The 25,896-nt window shown below is 41.6% G+C and overlaps 1 protein-coding gene across 2 annotated transcripts; it reads right to left on the bottom strand.

Annotated features, from left to right (window-relative positions):
- Positions 1-933: 933 nt before the first annotated feature.
- On the bottom strand, positions 934-25,532 carry CPT2 (carnitine palmitoyltransferase 2). Of its 2 annotated transcripts, XM_060083622.1 has the most exons (5): positions 25,253-25,532; positions 12,194-12,274; positions 10,329-10,435; positions 2,870-4,174; positions 934-1,842 (listed from the first exon to the last, which is right to left on the bottom strand). In XM_060083622.1, the coding sequence occupies exons 1-5, from the start codon at positions 25,402-25,404 to the stop codon at positions 1,511-1,513; spliced, it is 1,977 nt and encodes a 658-aa protein (XP_059939605.1). In that variant the 5' UTR covers positions 25,405-25,532; the 3' UTR covers positions 934-1,510. The 2 variants fall into 2 exon arrangements, with proteins under 2 accessions (XP_059939605.1, XP_059939615.1); XM_060083632.1 differs by lacking the exons at positions 12,194-12,274; positions 25,253-25,532 and adding an exon at positions 10,190-10,241 and having other exon boundaries at positions 10,329-10,403.
- Between the last annotated feature and the right edge of the window lie 364 nt (positions 25,533-25,896).

Raw genomic sequence — 25,896 nt, 5'->3', positions numbered from 1 at the left:
TAAGCATGAAATATACTTTTCCACCGAGCTTCAATTGATGCTTTGGTCTTAAGAGCTCCTGCTATGGGGAACTTGCTATCCACGAGGGGTCAGCACTTCAATAAGGAATGGAACAGTGGCAGCAAGACATCACAGAACAAGAGGGCACAGGCTCAGCCTCAGCTGTATGCCAGGTGCTTTACCTATATCGTTAGAGCTAATTCTCATGATATCCCCATGCCATAGGAATTATCCCCATTTTACAAAGGAACTCACAGACCAGAAAGGCAAAAGAACTTGCCTATAGTCATAAAGTAAGGACATGGTGGAACCAAGATACCAGAGTTCAGGTATTCCTGATCATGGGTCCTGAATGAGAGCAGCATATGTTTATGTACACTGGCAGCCACAAATGCCTCTCTCTTATCAAACCATGGAGTATGGAGGACCTGGGACCTGTTGGGTATTAACTAAATGGTTAATGAGCAAAGGATGGACAGGGTCAGCTAAGAAAACCTGCAGGAGTGTTTACATGAACTGTAAGGAGGATTAAATGAGATAATACATTGGAAGAGCTTTGTGACTGGTTCATACCAGAATTCAACCCAGCTGTCCAGTAACTTGCTGGGCAAGCCACTAGAAATGCAGGTAAAATTAAACACAAACAAAAACCCTTCCTTTTCAAAACCAAAAGAGAACACGCTTCCTTTTCACATTACAGCAGTATTCTAACAATAAATTGTTAGAGCAGTAATGTTCTAACAATAAATTCTGTGCTCACTCAATGGAGAGGTTTCAAGTGCAAAATGTACAGAGCAATAATTCTACCTTATTCCATAATTAGCACACAAGATTCAACTGGTAAAAATAAATACACACCAGTTATTAATCTTCATTTGGCTGGAAGAACAGTCATATAGAACTCCCTAAATCCATGGGTATAACCCTTTATTGCAGCAGGACTATCAGAATCGAGCAGTAGTGGTTTACTCCTTAGAAAAATGAAGAGGGTTTTTAAACAAAGGATTTCCCAGGAGAGAGAAGCAAGTTTACAGGAAAGATAAAAGAGCATTTCCTACCATCACCCAAAGAGCCAGGAGCCAATATGAACTTACTATCACCTGAACTTACTACTGGAAAGTTCTTTGTGGGGATTAGGCAACGAGGTTAAACAATCAAAAACAAAAAAACAAAACAAAAAAACCCAAAACCTAAGAGGAACCACCTCTAAGCATGAATTGCATTTTATTTCTGCTTCAACAATAAATACAGCTGAGTTATTTTCTAAGTCTTACCTCCTGATCAAATGTCCTTAAAATTTAAATCTCATATTATCTTTAGTTGTGATCTAGTTCCACTTGGAAATTACATGTTTAGCTTTAAAACCACGGTTTTAAAGCTCAAACCTTATAGCACTGGTGCTCAGGCACCTCACAATTAGTTTCATTAGTCACAGAACAGTGGCTACTGGCTACAGAGGCCCCAATTTTCATGTTGATGAAGCAAGAGAGGCTTTTCATCCACCCAGAAGTTAAGATTTGATGGCTTTGCCTTCTAAGGCATCAAACATGCCTTCTAAGGCCTTTTCCACACACTGGAGAAACTCGTGGGCATTGCGGCCTTGGTAGGCAGAGACGTTGCAGCCTATCCAGTTGTCATGAACAGCATACGCAATGCCAAAACCATCAGGGACCACGGGGGCAAAGCCGCCGATGTTCACTGCTGGGCTGCTCAATGTGCTCGTGGACAGGATGTTGTGGTTTATCTGCCTATACGCAGGGTCGAGGTAAAGCTCAGGCAGGTCAATCCCTTTGGCTGCTCCCAGGTACCGCAGGGCAAACAAGTGTCGATCAAAGCCCTGGCCTGTCAGAGACAAAATGGAAAACCAGAGTCTAAGAATCTCAGAACTGAAAGGGACCTCACTTGGTAAAACCCCTGACCCATGGTAGGAGCACCTTCACAGCATCCTTGAGAGTGGAAGAAGGGTTTGTTTATCTCTGCATGCACACCTCCAGCTTGCTAACCTCTGGCTCAGTTCATTCTAAAATATTCCTTTTTAAAAAGCCGTGAAGAGCTGAGCTAAAAATCAGCCTAAAATGCACATGATTTTTAAAATTTTGAAATTGAATCAGTTTAGTCAAACAGTCAAGAAAAGTACGTGGAGAGCACACTATGGACTCAAAAACTAAGGTAAAAGCCGAAGTCCAAATCAAGTGTAAAAGACAAGATTGAGTCAGTGGAACAAAATGGAAGGGGTATTTGACCAGGGTTCTAATCTCCGCTTTCCTGATAATTTGCTGCGTGACCCTGAGCCAGTGGTCTCAGTTTCATACTTATAAAATAGAGAAGGATGAGACTAGAACGTCTTGGAGGTCCCTTTCAGTTCCAGGACTTTGGCTACATGAAAGGACTGGACTGTGTGATCCTCCAGGTCCTTTCTAGGTCTCGAATTTTACTATGAAGAGGCAAAGAAAGATGACACTTAGGTTGGGAAGAGCTTCTGAGATGGCCTATTTACAGGCAGCCAATACGCTTCAACTGAAGTGAAGTAAGAGGGGCCGTGGGCTTAGAAATCCTTCGTTGTCAAAAGTGAGTCTGATGACCAATAAATAACAGGAAGAGAGTATGTAACACAGCTGAAAATGACCTTAAATGAGGACGAAGTTAGATGCATTTCCCCATCCTTGCTTAGGAGGAGAGAATATTCTGAACCCTAATGGCTAGTCTGGCTGTTTGGACTGCTAAGGTAGAAAAAAATAATAATCAGTTGGCAGGTGGATTAAACCTAGTGAAGAGGTGGAAATCAGATGTGGGGTAGAATAGTGCTGAGGCTTACCCCAGTGCTGAGGGCAACAAGACCTAAGGGCATGCTCCCCAAACCCTGTCTCACCCATTGCTGCTTCTTTGGTCAGCTGGTTGTGGTACGTGGAACACTTGGCCATCATCTGCTGAAGCTCTCCAGCGCTGTGCTTGGAGGGCTCCCTGACAAAGGCCTCAGAGCACCTCTTTGTGAAGATGGAGGCCGGGCGGATGGTCTCAGTGCGGCCGTGCTTGAATGCTGCAGTGCTACAGGACTCATAGGTGGCCACTGTCTGCCCATACTGTTGCAGGAGGGCCATCTGGAAGGCCAGCTGAGCCACCGAGTCAGGGCTCAGCTTCTGCTTCTTCAGGAATTCTTTGCCTCCTCTCTGAAAATGGATGTAGTCAATGGTGAGGGTTTTCATGGTGGCATCAAATTTTTCCTTAGCAGCGCTAATACCAGTCTTTAAAGCATCGTTCAGCTTGAAGTTGAGTTTTCGTACGGCGACAGAGGAGTCAGTGTTAGCTGGCTGGCTCCGTGGAGTGATAGCAGGGGCCTGAGTGCTGTCTTTAAACACTTCATTAAAAAACCTGAGCACTGCAACACCATCGCCCCAAGCATGCTCAAAGTGGACAGCAGCAGTGCCATCCTTGGCTATAATGAGGTTAAAGGATTTATCAAACCAGCGGTTTGTGCCGTCACCGTGCAGCATGTTGTGGGACAAGTGGACAAGGTCCTTAATGGGGAAGTCATCTAGGCAGAGACAGAATACAGCAGAGTCCACTTTCCTCAGGGTCTCCTCGTTGCCACCACTCACCAGCTCCTGTCTGAGCTCTGCCCAGATGTCCCGGTTCTCACTGGTCAGATATGACAGCGGAAACTCGGGGGCCAGGCTATTGTCTGAGAGAATGTACTTCAGATGAGCCTGGATTTCTGAGGCACTCACAATGTTCCCATCTTGATCCAGGACATCAAAGACATAGAAATGTCCTTTTCTTAGGACCAGGAGGTGTCTGGCCTTGTCATCAGTGAAGAGTTCATCTCGACTGGGTTTGGGTAAACGAGTGGAATTGAAAAGCCGAAAATACTGGGACATATCCAGGGGATATGCATTGACCAAGTAGGCGCCATACCAGGACAGAGAGGAAGGCACAAAGCGTATGAGTCTCTTGAAGGTATCAGTGTCACTTTTGGCAGGGTTCAAGTGGAACACTTCTGGTTCCAAAAGGTCAGCCCGAAGTGTCTTCAGAAACCGGACGGCAGAGACAGTCATGTTGGTTGCTCGGGTGAGCTGGTCGTTGTACTCGGACTTTGGGTCAGGGTTGAATGACACAAATGGATTAAAGTTCAGGACAATGGGGTCTCGAGCAGTTAAGTACATATCAAACCAGGGACCTAAAAAATAAAAATTTTAAAAGAACAATAAAGAGTTAATGCAGTTCCTAAAGATAAAATTTGAGAAAGAAAAAAGGAAAATCAAGCATATTCAGAAGTGACATTAACCTCCAGAGGATGGAATTTTCTGAGTATTTTTTTGCTCTGCAATAATTCATAAATGGTAAATGAGATCATATAATATGTGGTCTTTTGCATCTGACTTCTATCACTTACAATAATGTTTTGGAGGTTCATCCATGCTATAGCATTATCAGTCTTCATTTCTTTTTATTGCTAAATAATGTTCCAATAATGTACCACACTGTTTATCCATTCATTTGTAGATGGACATTTGGGCTGTTTCCACTTACTGGTTATTTTGAATAATGCTGGTACGTACAAATTTTCATGTGGACATGTTCTCAGTTCTCTTGGGGGATATAGCTAGGAGTGGAATTGCTAGGTCATATGGTAAGTCTATGTTTAACCCCCCTTTTTTTTGACTGAAATTGTTTGATTTTTTAATTAATTTTTTCTTTTTTTATTGAAGTACAGTTGATTTACAATGTTGTGTTAGTTTCAGGTGTACAGCAAAGTGATTCAGTTATACATATACATATACCTAGCCTTTTTCAGATTCTTTTCTATTATAGATTATTACAAGATATTGATACAGTAGGTCCTTGTTGTTTATCTATTTTAGATATATTAGTGTGTCTCTGTTAATTCCAAACTCCTAATTTATCCCTCCCCCACACCAACCTTTCCCCCTTTGGCAACCTTAAGTTTGTTTTCTATGTCTGTGAGTCTGTTTCAAACATGTTTTGGAAATAAGTTCATCTGTATCATATTTTAGATTCCACACGTAAGTAATATATGATGGTTGTCTTTGTCTCACTTACTTCAGTTTATATGATAACCTCTAGGTCCATCCATGTTGCTGCAAATGGCATAATTTCATTTTTTAATGGCTGAGTAATATTCCATTGTATATATATACCACATCTTCTTTATCCATTCATCTGTCTATGGACATTTTGGTTGCTTCCATGTCTTGGCTACTGTAAATAGTGTGGCTATGAACATTGGGGAGCATGTATCTTTTCGAATTAGAGTTTTCTCCAGATACATGCCCAGGAGTGGGATTGCTGGATCATTTGGTAACTCTATTTTTAGTTTTTTAAGGAACCTCCATACTGTTCTCCATATTGCACCTGTTTACATTCCCACCAACAGTCCCTATTCTCCACACTATCTCCAGCATTTATTATTTGTCGACTTTTTGATGATGACCATTTTGACTAGTGTGAGGTAATACCTCATTGTAGTTTTGATTTGTATTTTTCTAATAATTAGCAATGTTGAGCATCTTTTCATGTGTCTGTTGGCCATCTGTATATCTTCTTTGGAGAAATGTCTATTTACGTCTTCTGCCCATTTTTTTTTTTAAGATATACAATTTATTTATTTATTTATAAATTTATTTTTGGCTGCATTGGGTCTTCGCTGCTGCGCATGGGCTTTCTCTAGTTGCGTCGAGCAGGGCTACTCTTAGTTGCGGTGTGCGGGCTTCTCATTGCGGTGGCTTCTCTTGTTGCAGAGCACGGGCTCTAGGCACGTGGGCTTCAGTAGTTGTGGCACACGGGCCCAGCTGCTCCACGGCATGTAGGATCTTCCCAGACCAGGGATCGAATCCATGTCCCCTGCATTGGCAGGCTGATTCTTAACCACTGTGCCACCAGGGAAGTCCCATTCTGACCATTTTTTGATTGGGTTGTTTTTTGATATTGAACTGTATGAGCTCTTTGTAAATTTTGGAGACTAATCCCTTGTTGGTCACATCATTTGCAAAAATTTTCTCCCATTCCGGTTATCTTCTCATTTTGTTTATGGTTTCCTTTGCTGTGCAAAAGCTTTTAAGTTTAATTAGGTCCCAATCATTTATTTTTGCTTTTATTTCCATTACTCTAGGAGACAGATCTAAAAAAATATTGCTGTGGTTTATGTCAAAGAATGTTCTTCCTATGTTTTCCTCTAGGAATTTTATAGTATCTGGTCTTACATTTAGGTCTTTAATCCATTTTGAGCTTATTTTTGTATAAGGTGTTAGAATGTTCTAATTTCATTCTTTTACATGTAGCTGTCCAGTTTTCCCAGCACCAGTTATTAAAGAGACTGTCTTTTCTCCATTGTATATTCTTGCCCACTCTGTTGTAGATTAATTGACCGTAGGTGTGTGGATTTATTTCTGGGCTCTCTAATCTGTTCCACTGATCCATATGTCTGTTTCTGTGCCAATACCATGCTGTTTACATTACTGTACCTTTGTAGTATTGCCTGAAGTTTGGGAAGGTTATGCCTCTAGCAGTGTTCTTTTTCCTCAGGATTACTTTGGCAATTCTGGGTCTTTTGTGGTTCCATGTAAATTTTAGGATTATTTGTTCTAGTTCTGTGAAATTATGTCATGGGTAATCTGATACAGATCATGTTAAATCTGTAGATTGCTTTGGGTAGTATGGCCATTTTAACTATATTAATTCTTCTAATCCAAGAGCATGGTATTTCTTTTCATTTCTTTGAATCACCTTCAATTTCCTTTATCAATGTTTTTATAGTTCTCAGCATATAAGTCTTTCATCTCTTCGGTCAGGTTTATTCCTAGGTATTTCACTTTTTTTGGACACAATTTTAAAAGGGATTGTTTTTTTACTTTGTCTTCCTGATACTTCATTGTTAGTGTAAAGAAATGCAACTGATTTCTCTATGTTAATCTTGTATCCTTCCACCTTACTGAATTCGTTTATCAGTACTAATAGTTTCTGTGTTCGGGAGTCTTTAGGGTTTTCTATATAAAGTATCATATGATCTACATATAATGACAATTTTACCTCTTCCCTTCCAATTTAGATACCTTTTATTTCTTTTTCTTGTCTGACTGCTGTGGCTAGGACTTCCAATACTATGTTGAATAGAAGTGGTGAGAGTGGGCACCCTTGTCTTGTTCCAGAATTTAGTGGGAAGGCTTTTAGCGTTTCACTGTTGAGTATTAAATTGGCTGTGGGTTTGCCATAAATAGCTTTTATTATATTGCGATATGTTCCCTCTATACCCACTTTGGTAAGAGTTTTTATCATGAATGAATGTTGCATTTTATCAAATGTTTTTTTCTGCATCTACTGAGATGATCATATGGTCTTTGTCTTTTCTTTTGTTGATGTGGTGTATCACATGATTGACTTGCATATCTGAACCACCCTTGTGACCCTGGGATGCATCCAACTTGATGATGGGGTATGATCTTTTTTATGCGTTGTTGGCTTTGGTTTGCTCATATTTTGTTGGAGGCATTCTGGTGGGTAACCATCACTGTGGTTTTGATTTACATTTCCCTAATGTTTATTAATTGCTTTTTCCTCCTCATTCCGTTTCCTTTTTTGACACTTACAGAAATAAAAAACAATAATACCTCACTGTCATTCATGCTGAAATAGAGTAATTGTTAATTCCCACCCCATCAGCTTAGGTTTCTCCTGCTTCATCTCCTTTCAGGGACAACATTCACACCTGACTGTTGCCCTAAAATGGCAAAAAGTCTTCACCATCATTCTGTGTACTATGTATATTACTGCACTCCCTCTTTTAGGAAATGCTTGAAAAGCAATTAGAAATAACTATCAATGCGAGTGAACCACTCCAACTAGCCCTCTGTATTCCTGCGGATGTTTTGCTTGTAAAAATTCCAGAGGCAGTATCTTATCAGAAAATGTGTTTTCAAGGGAAGTTCCTGGCAGGATTAGGAACTTCCTAATCAAATATAGTCTATCTTTGATTCAAGGAAATAGTTTTTACATATAAAGTATTGGGAAAGGATTAATGGACATGAATTTATCTATTATTCATTTGTTGGTCCCTTCATTCCATTTCATTCCTTGCAAATCAGTACTGTGCCAGGCCCTGGCCCAGGGGATATAGAGAGGAATAGGGCATGGACTTTAATTCAGAAGAACTCTGATGAAGGAGACAAATAGAATTAAAACATAATGCAATGCATTAAAATGGGGGCAAGACATATTTGACAAAAGAAGACATGAATTTATGCCTCTGATCCGTTCAGTAAAAGAATTTTAAAGAGACAGAAACCAATAAGGCAAAGAGAATGAGAGAGGAGAAAAGAGCAAGTATTAGAAATTGGAAAGCTCTCTAGCCAATTCAAGGAAGCCAACCCTAACCTGGCAGCAGAGAAAGCCAAGAAACAGTATGATTTACACAGCAGAACCCCCAGAGGGCTCAGGAAGTAGCAGCCTAGATATATCTGGTTGAAGGGCTGTTTAATTAGACCCCCACCCCACACCCCAGATTCCCTCCCCACTCCAATAGGAGACTTAAGTTTTACTCACTGGAGAAAGTAAAATTGGGGGACATAAGTTACATATGAGAGCTCAAGCCTTCTTCCCTTATCCCACTCCTACAACAGCAGCAAACAGGAAAATACCTTTTGGCAGTTTACTGGAAAAGCCTTCCCCGGGAGTCTAACCCAAAGACACCAACATTAGGGGCACCCCGAGGAAATAGTTTAGCTGATCACATTACAGTGAAGCTGTGACTGACAAGCACACCCTCATCTACAGAGCTTCCCACAACTTTTAAATATCTCATTCAGATCTAAGACAACAGAGAAGGATTATGAAACATCTGAAGAAAGAAAAGAGGGTAAAACAAACCAGCAAAAAGCAAATTCGAGACAGACTATGAAGGAAGATGAGAATTAAAAAAAAAAAATCCCAGGTAAATTATTAAGCACGTAGAAAGCAAAACAAAAGAAAGTATAATTATTAACTTCAGAGAAAACAAAGTTCATATGGGAAAGGAAAAACAATTCCAATGTGCTACACAATTCAGCTGACAATAGTGTTTACATGATTATAATAGTGTAAACACTAGGTATTGAGCAAACGAAAATTACAAATAACTATACTGTGACAATGAGGGGATGGAAATGTGGTGAGGATATAAGAGACTGCTAAATCCTAATCTTTTACAGTGAGACATCAATAGATAATGCCTAAAACTACAAAAGATGCATTAATATGAGTAAGTAATTTAGAGAATGGGGGAAAATGAGAAGTGAGAAATTAAGGCAAGGTCAGGAAATTTCTGTTTCTCCTAACAAGCCTGAGAAAACTATTTGATTCTTTAAACTATATGTATGTATAACCTTATTAAAAATATAAACTGAGTTAAAAGAAGTGCTGTGGGAACAGAGGTGGAAGCAACCAACTCTGAATGGGAAGAAGGGCTGAAAGGTTTCATAGAAAAATCAACCTACCCGATCTTTTTTTTTTTTCAATTGAGAGTAACTGACATATAACATTATATTAGTTTCAAGTGTACAACATGATTTGATATTTGTATATACTGCAAAATGCTCAGCACAATAAGTCTAGCTGACATCCATTACCATACATACTTACAAAATTGTTTTTCTTATGAGAAGCTTTAAAATCTATACTCACAGCAACTTTCAAATATACAATACAGTATTATTAACTATAGTCACCAGGTTATACATTACATCCCCAGGACTTACTTATTTTATAACTGGAAGTTCGTGCCTTTTGATCCCCATCTCCCATTTTGCCTAGCCCCTGTCCTGAACCTCTGATAACCACCCTAACTGCGTCTTAAAGGAAGAATTTGCCAGGTAAAAAATGGTGGGGCAAACAACATGGATAAAGGCACAGAAGAATGAAAGACTAACGAGTTGAGGGAAGGAGTTGTTCAGTTTTGCTGAAGCATGGGTGTGTCAGGGAGGATGGTAAGAGATGAGGCTGGAGCGGGCAGTTGGGCCAGACCGTGAAGGACCTAGAATGATACACACAGGACACAGGACTAAATCCTGCATCCTTTACAGACAGAACCAGTGATGAGGTTCTATCTTGATCCCACCTACAGAGCAGGCAAGCTACTGCTCTTGAGCATGGACTCCAGGCAGCACCTCAGTGGAGGATGAACTCACTCAACCTTAATGTTTACCTCAGGAAGAGAGGATGAGATAACACTTCAGTGCTGGTCTCACCAAAAATATCTGTGAGATTAAAACAGGAGAGAAGATGACTTGCTTTCCATTACAGAGGGCTCTGGAAATATCAAGCCCACAGCCCTGCCTACCCACCTGAAATGTAGCTCGTATGTTTATTCTGCTTGTCCTGAGCGACCAGCTGCTTGTGCAGTTCTTTTCCAATCCCATTTTCAAAACTCTTACACAATTGTTCCGTTTTCCTTAAATGTTCAAGAAAAGATAGAATCAAACCATGGCAAGGAATAGATGATTTTTATTTATTTATTATTATTATTTTTTAACATCTTCATTGGAGTATAATTACTTTACAATGGTGTGTTAGTTTCTGCTTTTATAACAAAGTGAATCAGCTAGCTATACATATACATATATCCCCATATCTTCTCCCACTTGCATCTCCCTCCCACCCTCCCTAACCCACCCATCTAGGTGGTCACAAAGCACTGAGCTGATCTCCCTGTGCTATGCGGCTGGGGAATAGATGATTTTTATTCATGGCTGAGAACTCATCACAGAACTTTGGGTCCCCAGTAGCATATCCCTAGAACCAGGGACTGAGATCAGAAAGTACCTCTGGTCAGAAGAACAGGAATCAATCTAAACAGATAAATCTAGGATATCTTAAAATGATTGATTAGGAAGGTGAATCCATATCTCATAAGATAATGTGTAATCTAGGAGGCATGGAGAAAATGATATAAGCTTTGGAGCCAAGAAGAGCTAAGTTTGAATTCTAGCTCTGTTACTTTCAAACTGTATAACCGTGGACAAGTTACTTGATCTCTCTCAGTCTCAGTTTCTCTATATGTAAAATAGAGATAATATACCACCTTCCATGATTTTAAAAATATTTATAGAGCTAAGGATTTAGGATAGTTTGAAACATAATACTTAGTAACAGGTAGCTATTACATCATTACCATGTCAATAGAATCTTCAAGTGACTAATGTGGAATATTTAAAAGCAGAGGACTACATTATGAATGGTTCATCTTTTTTTTCCAGCACTGTCCATTGAAGGACTCCGTGATTCTAATGAGAAGGCCAGTTATTTGCACAACAAATTCCCATTGTGGAAAAAGAGTACTATACCAGGATACAAGAGCTTGATGGAATACGCTTTTTAACAATATCCAATATTATTTTCCAATTCCATACTGAATTAGTTTCCTAGGACTGCCATAACAAAGTACCACAGACTGGATGGCTTAAGACAACAGAAACTTATTCTCTCACAGTTCTGGAGGCTAGAAGTACAGAATCAAGGTGCTGACAAGACCATATTCTCTCTGAAGACTCCAGTGGAGAATCTGTTCCAAGACTTTCTCTTAGCTTCTGGTGTTACCAGGTACCCTTGGCATTCCTTGGCTTGTTAATCCACTCTAGTCTGCCTGTCCTCACATGGCTGTCTCTGTGTCTCTCCTCTTCTTATAAGTATACCAATCATATTGGATTAAGGACTCAGCTCTCTCCAGTATGACCTCATCTTAATTAATTACATCTGCAACTACCCTATTTCCAAATAAGGTCACATAATGAGGTTCTCAAAAGGGAATGAATTTGGAGGGCACACTATCCAACCCAGTACATATGCTCACCAAGCAAACTTCTGGTCTGCCACATGCTCTCCTTAATGAACCTCCCTACCAAGAGCACATGCCCCCTGTAAATGGTACCAGCTAGCCGACCAGGTAACACCCACCAAGATAGCACAAATTTGGCATTCTGGCTTATAAACCATTGCCAGTTGAGTCTAGTTAAAGAGACTCTCACCTCAGGGCTTGGTCAGCCCTTCATGAGTGAAAATCTATTTCCTGAACTCGCAAATGTAAAGACTAGGTCCTAGGTGTCTGGTGACGGAATCAAATCACAGACACTCCCTGAAACTTGGTTCACCAGCACTTGCCAGCCTCCCCTGAGCCACCCATCCATGGCCATTCAGGGTTCTCAGCTTTTACCTGAACTGGCCATCATCCAAGAGAGGCTTCTGCGCACTGAGGTATCTCCTCATGGTGTCTTCAAGTTTGGGAATAGGCAGCCTGGGAAGAAAGTAAGGTCAAGTGTAAGGGTGACAATCTGTGGAAGAGGTTAACTAGCTTCCCAACCCAAACTAACCAATAATTACTGGATAATTAACTTCTTTCCAAAAAAACAAACAACAAAAGGAAGCCACTTACAAATGAGAATAGATGAATTTAAGTATAATTGGTAGCTCTTTTTTTAAGTAAAATAATAACTTTTTAATGTATTGATGAATTTCATAAGCTGAATTAGTAAACATACTAACAGATTCAAAATGGGGAAGCAGAAGCTGCCCGAAAATTCCTGTTTCCTGTCACAGTTATAAAACCTGTGTTAACCCTATATTGGCACTGATTTTATTTCTATCCTTAGTTTGAACGACTGTCTTTTTCTCTCCCAAGATGAAAAAAAACTTCTATTTTTAAATTTTCTAGTGTATTTTATGACAGAGAATCATACAAAAGGGAAACACAGGTCTGTCCAATGGGCCAGCCAACCATGGGATCGACCATCAAGCCATGCCCAGCTCACCAGGAGTCCTGTGAGGAAGAACCAAATCTTCCTCCGTGCTTACTTACTCATCATTCTCTACCAGTGGATTCCCAATGACATCTATGGCAATGAAGTTACAGGTCCACAGTGAAATGAAAACACCAGGGGTATGTCGTGAGGCATACTTTTTTTTTTCATGTTAATAATTTTATTGAAAGATATATCCCCTAATACCAAAACTTAATCCAAGTTTGTTAGGTTACCTCTGCCAGCTCAAAATTAACACTGATACACTCAAAATATCTAAATATAGCAGCATTTAGGAAAACTGAAAAGTTATCCATAAAACACAGTTTAAGACCTTACTAATAAGATACACTGTAGTTCTTCAGTTTATTTTTCAATGCATGTTTATCCAAAATACAATGTCAAAAAATAAATCTGAATTTACAGCCATCATGGACTTAGGCTGCACTGAGTAACCATTCACAACACTGTAACACTGTAGGTCCCCTTCCATGGACTTATGCAGAAAATCCCTAACACTAGCTCAGCTATCTCATAAGTACAAAGTTACCTACTTACCTTTCTCAAGACTTTGTTTTGATACAGTAGGGACATTAAGGAAATTTTACCTTCTTTTTAAACAATTCTAAATTAGAGGCAATGGCAGTTTTGTAAAAGCAGTCCTTATCCAAAAGATTCTGGAGTGTTTTAACTCTAGCTTGGACTTACTTTAGTGGGGTAAAGTCAGTTTTCAGAGTGATGATTTATTTTGGAGTTATTAGTACAACAAACTGAATTTTCTCAATGGAACTAAATTACAGCAGTATAGATTCTACAAGAAAATTTTTATCATGGATACAAAGTCACCTGTTTTCTATAAAAATTATCAAAGATCACTTAATGAATATGCTAAACTTACCAAGTCTATATTTTTGCCTTCTATAAAATACCCTCATTGTAAATGTCAAATAACAACATAGTCCATATCACTGGATTATCTGATACTTGCAGAAGATGGCCATAGTTGTGAAGTTACTGGTTCACAAGGAAATAAAACAAACATGGATAGTACAGTGAGCTTTTCACAAAGCTAAATTTGCTTACATGAAAAGTCTGTTCTTAATTCTGAGATTGTCCCACCTCCCCCTTTTTGGGTGAGAGTCATTAAAGGTCTTTTTTTTTTTAAGAAATAATGTTGATAACAGTATGTTCCCCTATAATTTTACTGATCTGTGAAATCTAAAGGTATAAGAACTACTGACGGTGAAAAGACAAGGACATTTGGAATCGGACCTAGGCTTAAGTCCCAGCTCTGTCACTTAATCTGTCTGATATGGTTATAGGTGGCAAATTACTTCATGTCCCTCAGACTCCATTTCCTGCCTCACAGGAAGCTGGAGAGAAGAACTGCCTCACAGAGAGATCTGAAATCCTGTCAAGTTCCAGCCCCACCCAGCACAAGTCTATCACCAGCACAGCTGGTATACGGAGAGAGGTTAGGTTCACAGCCTTTGGACTCTCACAGATAACTCAGAGTTTGCATCCAGGATTCTGTCACTTACTATCTAGGTGATCTTGGGCAAATTTCTTACCTCTCCAGCCCTTCTTCCTCCATGTGTTAAATATTAGCTCACTGGACCATTATGAGGATTAAATGAAATAAATATATAAAGAACTTAACAAGGTACCTGACATATAGTAGGCACTAAACATACAGCACATATGGAATGTGTATTTGTAGAACCCAGATACCTATTGATATCTATAGACAGGTCCTTCCATCTCCTTTTCATTTCCCTCCTGGCTTCCTGCTTCCCTCCTCTTTTGACACCTCCCACCTTAGGCACAAACCCTGTCCCCAGCCATTCCCTTCCACCCACTCGGCAACATCCAGTTTAATAACATAGCTATTATTCTTCACAAGCCACCTCCACTCTATCTTGCAGAACCCCCATTCCATTCTGAATAAACTACCCTACATTCTATAACTTCTTCTCCAGAACTTCTTCTACCTCCTCACCTTTCTCAAAATCTGACTATTCTGTAAATACCACTTGCCTTCAGATTTCTCCTCAAAGAAAGCCACTCCCCAACTTCTAGGAAGGACCAACACCCTCCTAACCTCCACAAGCTGCCATCAACATCAAACACATTTCTTTCCTCTCAAATCTAATTGTACCACCTTTTCCCCATCCTCATCTGTTATCCACTCCAAGGAATGCTGGGTTAGTAAACCAGCTCTCTGGTGGGTAGGGGGTGAAGCCCTGATTTGTAGCATTTACCAATTTCTGTAAATCTCCCACCACGGCCAAGTTCAAGCTACCAACATGATGTCACCGAATGTGGAGCTGGGAAGAAATGCACAGAGTTGGCTCGCATGATTAGGGTGATGTATAGAGAGGGGAGCTCACCACTCATTAGGATTCTTCCTCTGAATCCCCTTTTCTCACCTCCACTGGCACATGGGCTGGCACAGAATAGGTACTCAATGTGTGTTAAATGAATTAGTTGATTACCTTCCTTTACCCCCCTACGCACCCCAGGACCCTATATTCTTCTCTATCATTTTTAGTGGCATTTATGTATTTATGTCTCTCTTCCCCATCAGACTGCAGACCATGAGATCCTTTAAGGATGCAGAAGATGGAGTTAGAGATTCTCTTCTCCCATCCTGTTGGTTTTGACATCTTCTTCTGATTCTCTTTTCCTCCATTATGTCCTCTTGCCCTAAAAGTGCCAGTTTTCTCAAGACTGGCTCCTCTGCCCTCTTCTGACTGGATACTCCATCGGTGATCCCCCCCTGCTCTGACAGAATCAACTCTGACACTTACACAGGCTCTTCCAAGCAGGCAACGAGGAAGAAAACTGAAGGTATGCAAAGGAGCATAATCCTGTCAACTGTGGATTTGTTCTTTGTTTAGGGACAGTGTGCTATGCTGGAAAAGCCTGAGCTTTGAAGCCAAACAAACCCGAGTTCAAATTTTAAACAAGTCACTTTTCAGAAAGTAGACTGACGGTTACCAAGGGTGTTAGGGGGATGGGGAATGACTGCAATGACGGGAAGAGGTGATGAATTAGATAGTGGTGATAGCTGCACAACGCTGTGATTATATAACCCTCCCCCATGGAACTGCACACTTTAAAAGCAGGAATTTTACCAGTGCACAGGCACTAGACCCAGGACCCCCAGGGCCCTGCAGCCAGAGACCACAGGACCCAGATGCACCCACCGGTGAGTAGGCACCAGCCCTCAAATCCCTGACCTGCCCACCAGTAAGCCTGCTCTAGCCTCAGGACCAGCCTACCCACTTAGCTGGTGGACACCAGCCCCAGGGCAACAACATCCCCTCAGCTGGAGGACCCAGCTCAGACTCCAGCAGGCCAGCAGCACCTGCCCTGGGACTAGTGGGGCCCTGGCCTCATCCACCAGCAGGCCAACACAAACTTCGGGACACCCTTGACCCCGCAGCCAGCTGCGTCAGGAGCCAGCCCCATCCACCAGCTGTCCAACACCAACTCTGGAACCTCTGGGCCCCCTGGGCCCTGCAGCCAGACCCCAGGAATTGATTCTGCCCACCTGTGAGCCAGAACTAGCCCTGGGACTCCCGGAGCTCTGCAGCCAACCACCTTGTGACCCGGCCCAGCCAACCGGCAGCCGGCAGCCTCTGCACACAGCAGGACCTGGCAACCAACCAGACCAGGGGACAACCAAGCCTATCAGACTGCCCATGGTAGTTAGCCTACCACAGGAGAAGGACCCACGCAGTCCACATTAGAGGAACCCCTAGAGCATACAGCTCTGGTGACAAAAGAGGAGTGCAATACTGGGATGCATAGGACATCTCTTACAAAAGGCCACTTCTCCAAGATTGGGAAACATAACCAACCTACCAGATATACAGAGATAAAAACAGCAAGATAGGCAAAATGAAAGTGACGAAGGAACATGTTCCAAATGAAGGAACAACATAAAACCCCAGAAGAAGAATTAAGTGAAGTGGAGACAGGCAATCTACCTGAGAAAGAGTTCAGGGTAATGACTGTAAAGACGATCATAGAACTCAGGAGAAGAATGGATACACAGAGCAAGAAGTTAGAAGTTTTTAACAAAGACTCAGAAAATATGAAGAACAATCAAACAGAGATGAAGAATACACTAACTGAAATGAAAAATACACTAGAAGGAATCAACAGTAGACTAAATGATACAGAGGAACAGATCAAATGAGCTAGAAGACAGGGTAGTGGAAATCACTCATGCTGAACAAAAAAAAGAAAACAGAATGAAAAGAAATGAGGATGGTTTAAGGGACCTCTGGGACAATATCAACTGTACTAATATTCACATTATAGGGGTCCCAGAAGGAGAAGAGAGAAAGGAGCAGAGAACATATTTGAAAACATAATAGCTGAAAATGTCCCTAACATGTGAAAGAAAACAGACATCCAAGTCCAGGAAGCATAGAGAATCCCATACAGGATGAACCCAAAGAGGAACACATCAAGGCACATTTCAATTAAATGGTAAAAATTAAGCATAAAGAGAAAATATTAAAAGCAGCAAGGGAAAAGCAACAAGTTACTTACAAGGGAACTCCCATGAGGTTATCAGCTGACTTTTCAGCAGACTCTGCAGGCCAAAAAGGAGTGGCATGATATATTTAAAGTGATAAAAAAGAAAAACCTACAACCAAGAATACTCTACCCAGCAAGGCTCTCATTCAGATTTGATGGAGAGATCAAAAGTTTTTCAAACAAGCAAGCCTAAAAGAGTTCAGCACCACCAAACCAGCTTTGCAAGAAATGTTAAAGGGACTTCTCTAAGCAGAAAAGAAAAGGTCATAACTAGAAACATGAAGATTAGAAAAGGAAAAAGCTCACCAGTAAAGGCAAATATACAAAAAAGTTAGATCATCAACCACATACAAAGCTAGTAGGAAGGTTAAAAGAAAAAAGTGGTAAACTCATCTATAGCCACAATAAGCAGTTAAGGGATACACAAAACAATTAGATCTAAAATATGATGTCAAAAACCGTCATCATGATATGAAGGACAGTATAAATGCAGGGTTGTTAAAATGCATTTGAAATTAAGAAACCAGCAACTAAAAACAATCATGTATATACACAGATGGCTATATTTAAATCTCACGGTAACCACAAACCAAAAATCTATAATTGATAACACGCAGAAAAAAGAGAAAGGAACCCAAAGGTAAGACTAAAGATTGTCACCAAATCACAAGAGAAGAGGACAAAGGACTAATAAAGGAACAAAAAAAAACTACAAAAACAATCTCAAAACAATGAACAAAATGGCAATAAGAATATACATATCGGGACTTTCCTGGTGGCTCAGTGGTTAGGAATCTGCCTGCCAATGCAGGGGACACGGGTTTGAGCCCTGGTCCGGGAAGATCCCACATGCCATGGAACAACTAAGCCCATGCGCCACAACTACTGAGCCTGCGCTCTAGAGCCCGCGAGCCACAACTACTGAGTCTGCGTGCCACAACTACTGAAGCCCGTGTGCCTAGAGGCCGTGCTCCACCACAAGAGAAGCCACCGCAATGAGAAGCCCACGAACCACAACAAAGAGTAGCCCTCACCTGACACAACTAGAGAAAGCCCGCGCACAGCAACGAAGACCCAACACAGCCAAAAATAAATAAATAAATATTTTTAAAAAGAATATATGTATCAATAATTACTTTAAGTGTAAATGGACTAAATGCTCCATTCAAAGACACAGAGTGGCTGAATGGATACAAAAACAAGACCCATATATAATCTGCCTACAAGAGATTCATTTCAGATCTAAAGACACACACTGATTTGAGGGGATGGAAAAAGATACCCTATACTAATGGAAATCAAAAGAAAGCTGGGATAGCAATACTTATATTAGACAAAATAGACTTTAAGACAAAGATGGTTACAAGAGACAAAGAAGGACACTACATAATGATCAAAGGATCAATCCAAGAAGGTATAATAATTTTAAATATATATGCACCCAACATAGGAGCACCTAAATACATAAAGCAAATATTAACAGACCTAAATGGAGAAATTGATAGTAACACAGTAATAGTAGGGGAGTTTAACACCCCACTTACCTCAATGTACAGATCATCAAGACAAAAAATCAATAAGGAAACACTGGCCTTAAAATACACGTTAGACCAGAGAACCTAACAGATACATAAAAAACATTCTACCCCAAAACAGTAGAATACACTGTTCCAAGTACACATGGAACACTGTTCAGGACAGGTCACAAAACAAGCCTCAAAACAAGCCAGGCCATGAAACAAGCCTCAGAAAATTTAAGAAAACTGAAATCATATCAAGCATCTTTTCCAGCCACAATGCTGTGAGACTAGAAATCAACTACAAGAAATAAACTGAAAAAAACACAAACATGTGGAGGTTAAACAATATGTTACTAAACAACCAATGGATCACTGAAGAAATCAAAAAGGAAACAAAACATACCTGGAGACAAATGGAAAAAAACCCACAATGACTCAAACTTCATGGGATGCAGCAAAAGCAGTTCTAAGAGGGAAGTTTATAATGCTATAAGCTTACCTAAGGAAACAAGAAAAATCTCAAATAACCAATGTAAACTTACACCTAAAGGAACTAGTGAAAGAAGAACAAAACACTAAGTTAGTAGAAGGAAAGAAATCATAAGGAACAGAACAGAAGTAAATGAAATAGACTAAAAAAAAAATAGAAAAGATCTATGAAAATAAGAGTTGGTTCTTTGAAAAGATAAACAAAATTGATAAACTTTAAGCCAGACTCATCAAATAAAAAAGAGAGAGGGCCCAAATTAATAAAATCAGAAATGAAAAAGGAGAAGTTATAACTGATGCCACAGAAATACAAAGGACCGTAAGAGATTACTATGAACAACTATATTCCAATAAAATGGACAACCCAGAAGGAATGGACAAATTCCTAGAAATGTACAATCTCCCAAGACTGAACCAGGAAGAAACAGAAAATATGAATAGACCAATTAACAGTAATGAAATTTAATCAGTAATTTAAAAACTCCCAACAAACAAAAGTCCTGGACCAGATGGCTTCACAGGTGAAATCTACAAAACACGTAGAGAACAGTTAACACCCATCCATCTCAAACTATTCCAAAAAAACTGCAGAGGATGTAATGCTTCCAAACTTATTATAAGAGGCCAGCATCATCGTGATACAAAAAACAAAGATACCACACCAAAAAGAAAATTACAGGCCAATATCACCAATGAACATAGATGCAAAGATCCTCAATAAAATATTAGCAAACCAAATCCAACAATACAATAAAAAGATCATGCAGCCTGATCAAGTGGCATTTATCACAGGGACGCAAGGATGGTTCAATATCCACAAATCAATGTAATACATCACAATAGCCAATTGAAGAATAAAAGCCTTACGATCATCTCAATAAATGCAGAAAAAGCTTTTGACAAAATTCAACATCTATTTATGACAATACTCTCCACAAAGTAAGTACAGAGGAAACACACATCAGCATAATAAAGGTCACATATGATAACTCCAGAGCTAACACATACTCAATGATGAAAAGCTGATAGCATTTCCTCTAAGATTAGGAACCAGACAAGGAATTCCGCTCTTGCCCCTTTAATCAGCATGCTATTGGAAATCCTAGCCACAACAATCAGACAAGAAAAAGAAATAAAAGGAATCCAAATTGAAAAGGAAGAAGCAAAACTGTCAGAGTTTGTAGATGACATGATACTATGTCATAGAAAACCCTAAAGACACTATTAAAAAACTACCAGAGCTCATCAATGAATTCAGTAAATTTACAGGACACAAAATTGATATACAGAAATCTGTTGCATTCTACATGCTAACAATGAACTATCAGGAGGAGAAACTAAGGAAATAAGCCCATTTACAATCGCATCAAAATGAATACCTAGGAATAAATCTAACTAAAGAGGTAAAAGACCTATAAGACACTGAAGAAAGAAATCGAAGATGACACAAACAGATGGAAAGATATACCTTGTTAATGGATTGGAAGAATTAATATTATTAAAATGACCGTACTGGGCCTCCCTGGTGGCGCAAGTGGTTGAGAGTCCGCCTGCCGATGCAGGGGATACAGGTTCGTGCCCCGGTCTGGGAGGATCCCATATGCCGCGGAGCGGCTGGGCCCGTGAGCCATGGCCGCTGAGCCTGCGCGTCTGGAGCCTGCGCGTCCGGAGCCTGTGCTCCGCGACGGGGGAGGCCACAACAGTGAGAGGCCCGCATACCGCAAAAAAAAAAAAAAAAAAAAAAAGACCGTACTACCCAAAGCAGTCTACAGATTCAATGCAATCCCTATCAAAATACCAATGTCATTTTTCACAGAACTAGAATAAATAATTTTAAAATTTGTATGGAAACACAAAAGACCCCCAAATAGCCAAAACAATCTTGAGAAAGAAGAAAAGAGCTGGAGATATCACATTCTCTGACTTCAGACCATACTACAAAGCTAGCATAATCAAAACACTACGGTACTGGCACTAAAACAGATGCATAGCTCAACGGAACATAAGAGAGAGACCAGAAATAAAACCACACACTTATGGTCAATTAATCTATGACAAAGGAGGCAAGAATATACAATAGAGAAAAAACAGTCTCTTCATTAAGTGGTGCTGAGAAAATGGAACAGCTATGTGTAAAAGAGTGAAATTAGGGCTTCCCTGGTGGCGCAGTGGTTGAGAATCCGCCTGCCGATGCAGGGGACACGGGTTCGTGCCCCGGTCTGGGAAGATCCCACATGCCGCAGAGCAGCTGGGCCCGTGAGCCATGGCCGCTGAGCCTGCATGTCCGGAGCCTGTGCTCCGCAACGAGAGAGGCCACAACAGTGAGAGGCCCGTGTACCACAAAAAAAAAAAAAAAAAAATAGTGAAATTAGAATATTTTATCAAACCATACACAAAAATAAACTCAAAATGGATTAAAGAGCTAAATGTAAGACTGGAAACCACAAAACTCCTAAAAGAAAACATCAGCAGAACATTCTTTGACATGAATCACAGCAATATTTTTTTTGATCTGTCTCCTAAAGGCAAAGGAAACAAAAGCAAAAACAAAACAAAGCAAAACAAAAACAAATGGGACCTAATCAATTTAAAAGATTTTGCACAGCAAAGGAAATCATCAAAAAAAAAAAAATAACCTACTGAACAGGAGAAAATATTTGCAAATGATATGACTAATAAGAGCCTAATGTCCAAAATATATAAACAGCTCATACAATTCAACATCAAATAAACAACCTGATTTAAAAAATGGGCAGAGGGACTTCCCTGGCAGTCCAGTGGTTAAGACTCCGTGCTTCGGGACTTCCCTGGTGGTGCAGTGGTTAAGAATCCACCTGCCAATGCAGGGGACACGGGTTCGAGCCCTGGTCCGGGAAGATCCCACAAGCTGCAGAGCAACTAATCCCGTGCGACACAACTACTGAGCCTGAGCTCTAGAGCCCGCGAGCCACAACTACTGAGGCCACGTGCCACAACTACTGAAGCCCGCATGCCTAGAACCTGTGCTCCGCAACAAGAGAAGCCACTGCAATGAGAAGCCCGTGCACCGCAACGAAGAGTAGCCCCCGCTCGCCACAACTAGAGAAAGCCCGCATGCAGCAACGAAGACCCAACACAGCCAAAAATAAATTAATTTTAAAAAAATCAAATCTGACGCCTATCTCATGACTGTAACCACCATGAGATGCTGCTTGCCACTTATCCATTATATCATAACTGTTTATCTGTTAAATCTCCCCCACTATACAGTAAGCTCCTCACCATGACTGACTGGTCTCCAAATCCCTATTAATAAATGTTTATCAAATTAATAATGTGAATGTGTAGGTCAGGTTGTTCCACCCTTTCTCTCCTTCAGACTTGAAGTTTTATATTGAGATTAACGGCTCAGTGTGTATAAACAGAACCCTAAAAAAAAAACACCTAACTGAACTGTACACCTAAAAATAGTTAAAATGGTAAATTTTATGTTTTGTATATTTGACTACACTGAAAAAGAGCAAAGAAAAAAACATAACACCTAAAAGCCAAGCAAATGATAGTGCAAAGCTTCCTAGAGGAAAGCAAGTCCAAAGCCACTTGAGTAAAAGGCAGTGATATAATAGGAAAAGGAAGAGGTAAGGAGGAAGGGAGATCCAATTGGACCACTTAATACTAAGGGACTAGTCCTTCCCACGCCAACTAATAAGGACAGTTCCCTATTTTGGCATCTTATCTCACTCTAGCCTCACAATAGCCCTATGAATTGTGTGTTCTGTTCCTACCTTACAGGTAAGAACTGGGGCTCAAAGAGGTTGACTGAATTGCCTGAAGCTATACAGAAAGAGTATCAGATCCGGAATCTGAAACTTAAGTTCTACCAGACTTCAAAGCCAGGGCTTTTCACCAAGTGTGACATCAAAACGAGTGTGAGGGCTTCCCTGGTGGCGCAGTGGTTGAGAGTCCGCCTGCCGATGCAGGGGACACGGGTTTGTGCCCCGGTCCGGGAAGATCCCACATGCCGCGGAGCGGCTGGGTCCGTGAGCCATGGCCGCTGAGCCTGCGCGTCCGGAGCCTGTGCTCCGCAATAGGAGAGGCCACAACAGTGAGAGGCCCGCGTACCGAAAAAAAAAACAAAAAAAAACGAGTGTGAAAGACAATTCATTTTACCTCTCCAGAATCTCAGATAAAAGGAATCTCATCTTATCTAACTTCCAACTTACAGGTGAGGTGGTGGAGGCCTCGGGAGGGAGTCATCATTTAAAGTTATACACAGGTGATGAGCGCTACTGTTTGTAGCTCCAAGATATCTGTGCTGTGGATTGGAGGAAATGATCTTGATATTCTTAATATTCTTCCCAGCTTTCCAATTCTAAAATGGAGAAAACCCCTCTGATCTTACACCTGGGTGGGGCCCGGGACTGTCTGAAAGTTAAAGGCCATCTGCTGCTGGGCTTGGCAAGGGAAGACAGGCTGTGTCATTCCTCACCTTTCCCCCACATACTGGCTCAGCTCATAGGAAGTCAAGGCTTATCTCACAGGCACAGAGAGTTTTTCTTTCCCTTCCCCATCCTCCTGCCAAATTTAAACAGTGGGATTGGGGCTAGATAATCTCATTTTAACTTGTTTTAGATGTTTGCACACTGTAATTTGACAATGATGATACTCCTGAGGATGGGGGTGGGCAGTGATGACAATGGGTTAAGGGGTTCCCGGCTGTAGAGAAAAACAGCAACTAGTAGTTGGGGTTGATGCCTGTGACAATCTTTGTTCTGTCATGGGGTAGGGTCTCCAGCCCCTGGACTGGGAGGGAGATCCCTAATGGCAGCTTGGGTAGAAAGGAAGTAAAAAGGCTCTTTGAAACAAATTTGGAACTTGGCACCAGGAACTAACTGGTGAGTAAGTAGAGAAGTTAAAGTTTGGTTTTCGGGGGTGAAGGAATTTAGGGACATTTCTAATATTGGAGGAGACCTGGCAGCTTAGAGTAAGGCTGGGAGTTCAAAGACTGGGCAAACTGGAAGCTGAATTAAAGAAAATACCGGATGGGGGAAGGAGAAGGAAGATGTATGGGAGTTGTGTATCACAGGGGAAGTAGATTCTGGAAGAAGTGTTTTAGAAGGGGGCGGGGGTGCAGCTATGGTGAGGAGGCACAGAATTTGGGTGGGCTCTGTATTTAATGTGAATAAGATAAGATTTGGGGAGGGGTACTGAGGGTGCTGCCTAGAATTCTGTGAGGGTGGGCTGAAGTTGCAGGGAGTAATGTGGGTTAGGGAGGAGGGTCGGGGGAGTGTTGAGGAAGGTTTGGTAGGGGTGAAAGGTTTCCAGGTGAAGATTGGATTTAGAATGCTGAGGACTTGGAGGGTAAGATGAATACTTGAATCTGCTTGGGGGAGGATAGCGTGCTAAAATACAAGAGGACTGGAGGCATGGGGAGTGGGGCTGAGGGTTATGAGTAACAGGTGTGAAAAAGGTGCCGTGCTGGGAGAAATTGAGGGAGAGTACCTATTATGTTTCAGGAACTGACCGATCCATATTCTGTGCAGGAATGCGGAGAGACAACCTAGTTGGAGGGCTAAGGGTAGTGTTGGCGATATGCAGGTTGGACGTTTTTCAGGGAGAAATGTGAGGGACAATTAGATATTTGATTGGAAGTCGGTTTTTTGTAGGAGTTGGAGAAGAGTTCAAGAGAGAAAATCTGAGAGAACAATGGCTGGGGGGAGCGGGGGATTCTGGAAGAGAATTTGGGCATTCTGATGTTCCAGTGCCATGAGATCCTGAAAGTCACAGGATTTTCAGATTGGAGGATGGGGCAGCGTCCCAGGTAAAACTTTAGAGGCGGAAGAGGGTTCAGCAGAATAGGCGTGAGTGATTGGAGAGAGGCTGGGGCCGAACCCCAGCTCGTGTGGACGGCGGGGACCGGGAGGCCGGGCTCACCTGGGCAGACTGTCCTGGTAGTGCATAGTGGGCACGATGCTCAGCTGCAGGTACTGGCCCGGGTCGAAGCCTGTGCTCAGGAGCCGACTGGGGGCTCCCGGGCCAAAGGCAAGGCCCCGGGGCCAGGCGCGCAGCAGCAGGCCGGCCACCATCGTCCCGGGAGGCGGAAGCAGCGAGAACCCGGAGAACGCGGAGATCTGGTTACAGAGACCAGGCCGCCGCGCTCAGTGCCCTAGGACGCAGCGTCAGGGATTCGCGTTCAGTGTGTGCTGGTCCGCGGAACAACTTCCGGCCTTCTGGCCCCGCCCACGGAAGGCCCCGCCCGCAGATGGGCCCGCCCGCAAATAGGCCCGCCCATAGGCCCCCCGAGGCTCAGAGGGTCCAGCCCACTGCGGGACTGGTACGGCCGTCGCTTCCCGGCTCTTTTGGTCTCTCTTCTGCTCTCTAGGCGGCAGGAAACCGAGCTCCGGAGCCACACCCTTCTCCTGTTTTGGAACAAGATGGAAACTGAACTGGAGAAAAAGAGAAGCCGAAAAAAACGTTTGGAATCTGATACATTTGGTCCAGACTCTGTCCCTGGGAGATCGTGGGAAAAAATTTAAACCTCTGTATCCTCATCTGAGAAGTAGAGGTATGATCATTCA

The sequence above is a fragment of the Mesoplodon densirostris genome, chromosome 2, assembly GCF_025265405.1.
Source record: "Mesoplodon densirostris isolate mMesDen1 chromosome 2, mMesDen1 primary haplotype, whole genome shotgun sequence".
NCBI lineage: Eukaryota > Metazoa > Chordata > Mammalia > Artiodactyla > Ziphiidae > Mesoplodon > Mesoplodon densirostris.
This window is presented reverse-complemented; position numbering and strand designations above follow the sequence as displayed.

Coding starts and splice junctions, on each gene's coding strand:
- CPT2 (XM_060083622.1), bottom strand. CDS start 25,404: ATGGTGGCCGGCCTGCTGCTGCGCGCCTGGCCCCGGGGCCTTGCCTTT. Junction 10,436..12,193: donor TTGGATGATGGCCAGTTCAG/GTAAAAGCTGAG, acceptor TGAACATTTAAG/GAAAACGGAACAATTGTGTA. Junction 4,175..10,328: donor ACATACGAGCTACATTTCAG/GTGGGTAGGCAG, acceptor TTTATTTTTTAG/GTCCCTGGTTTGATATGTAC.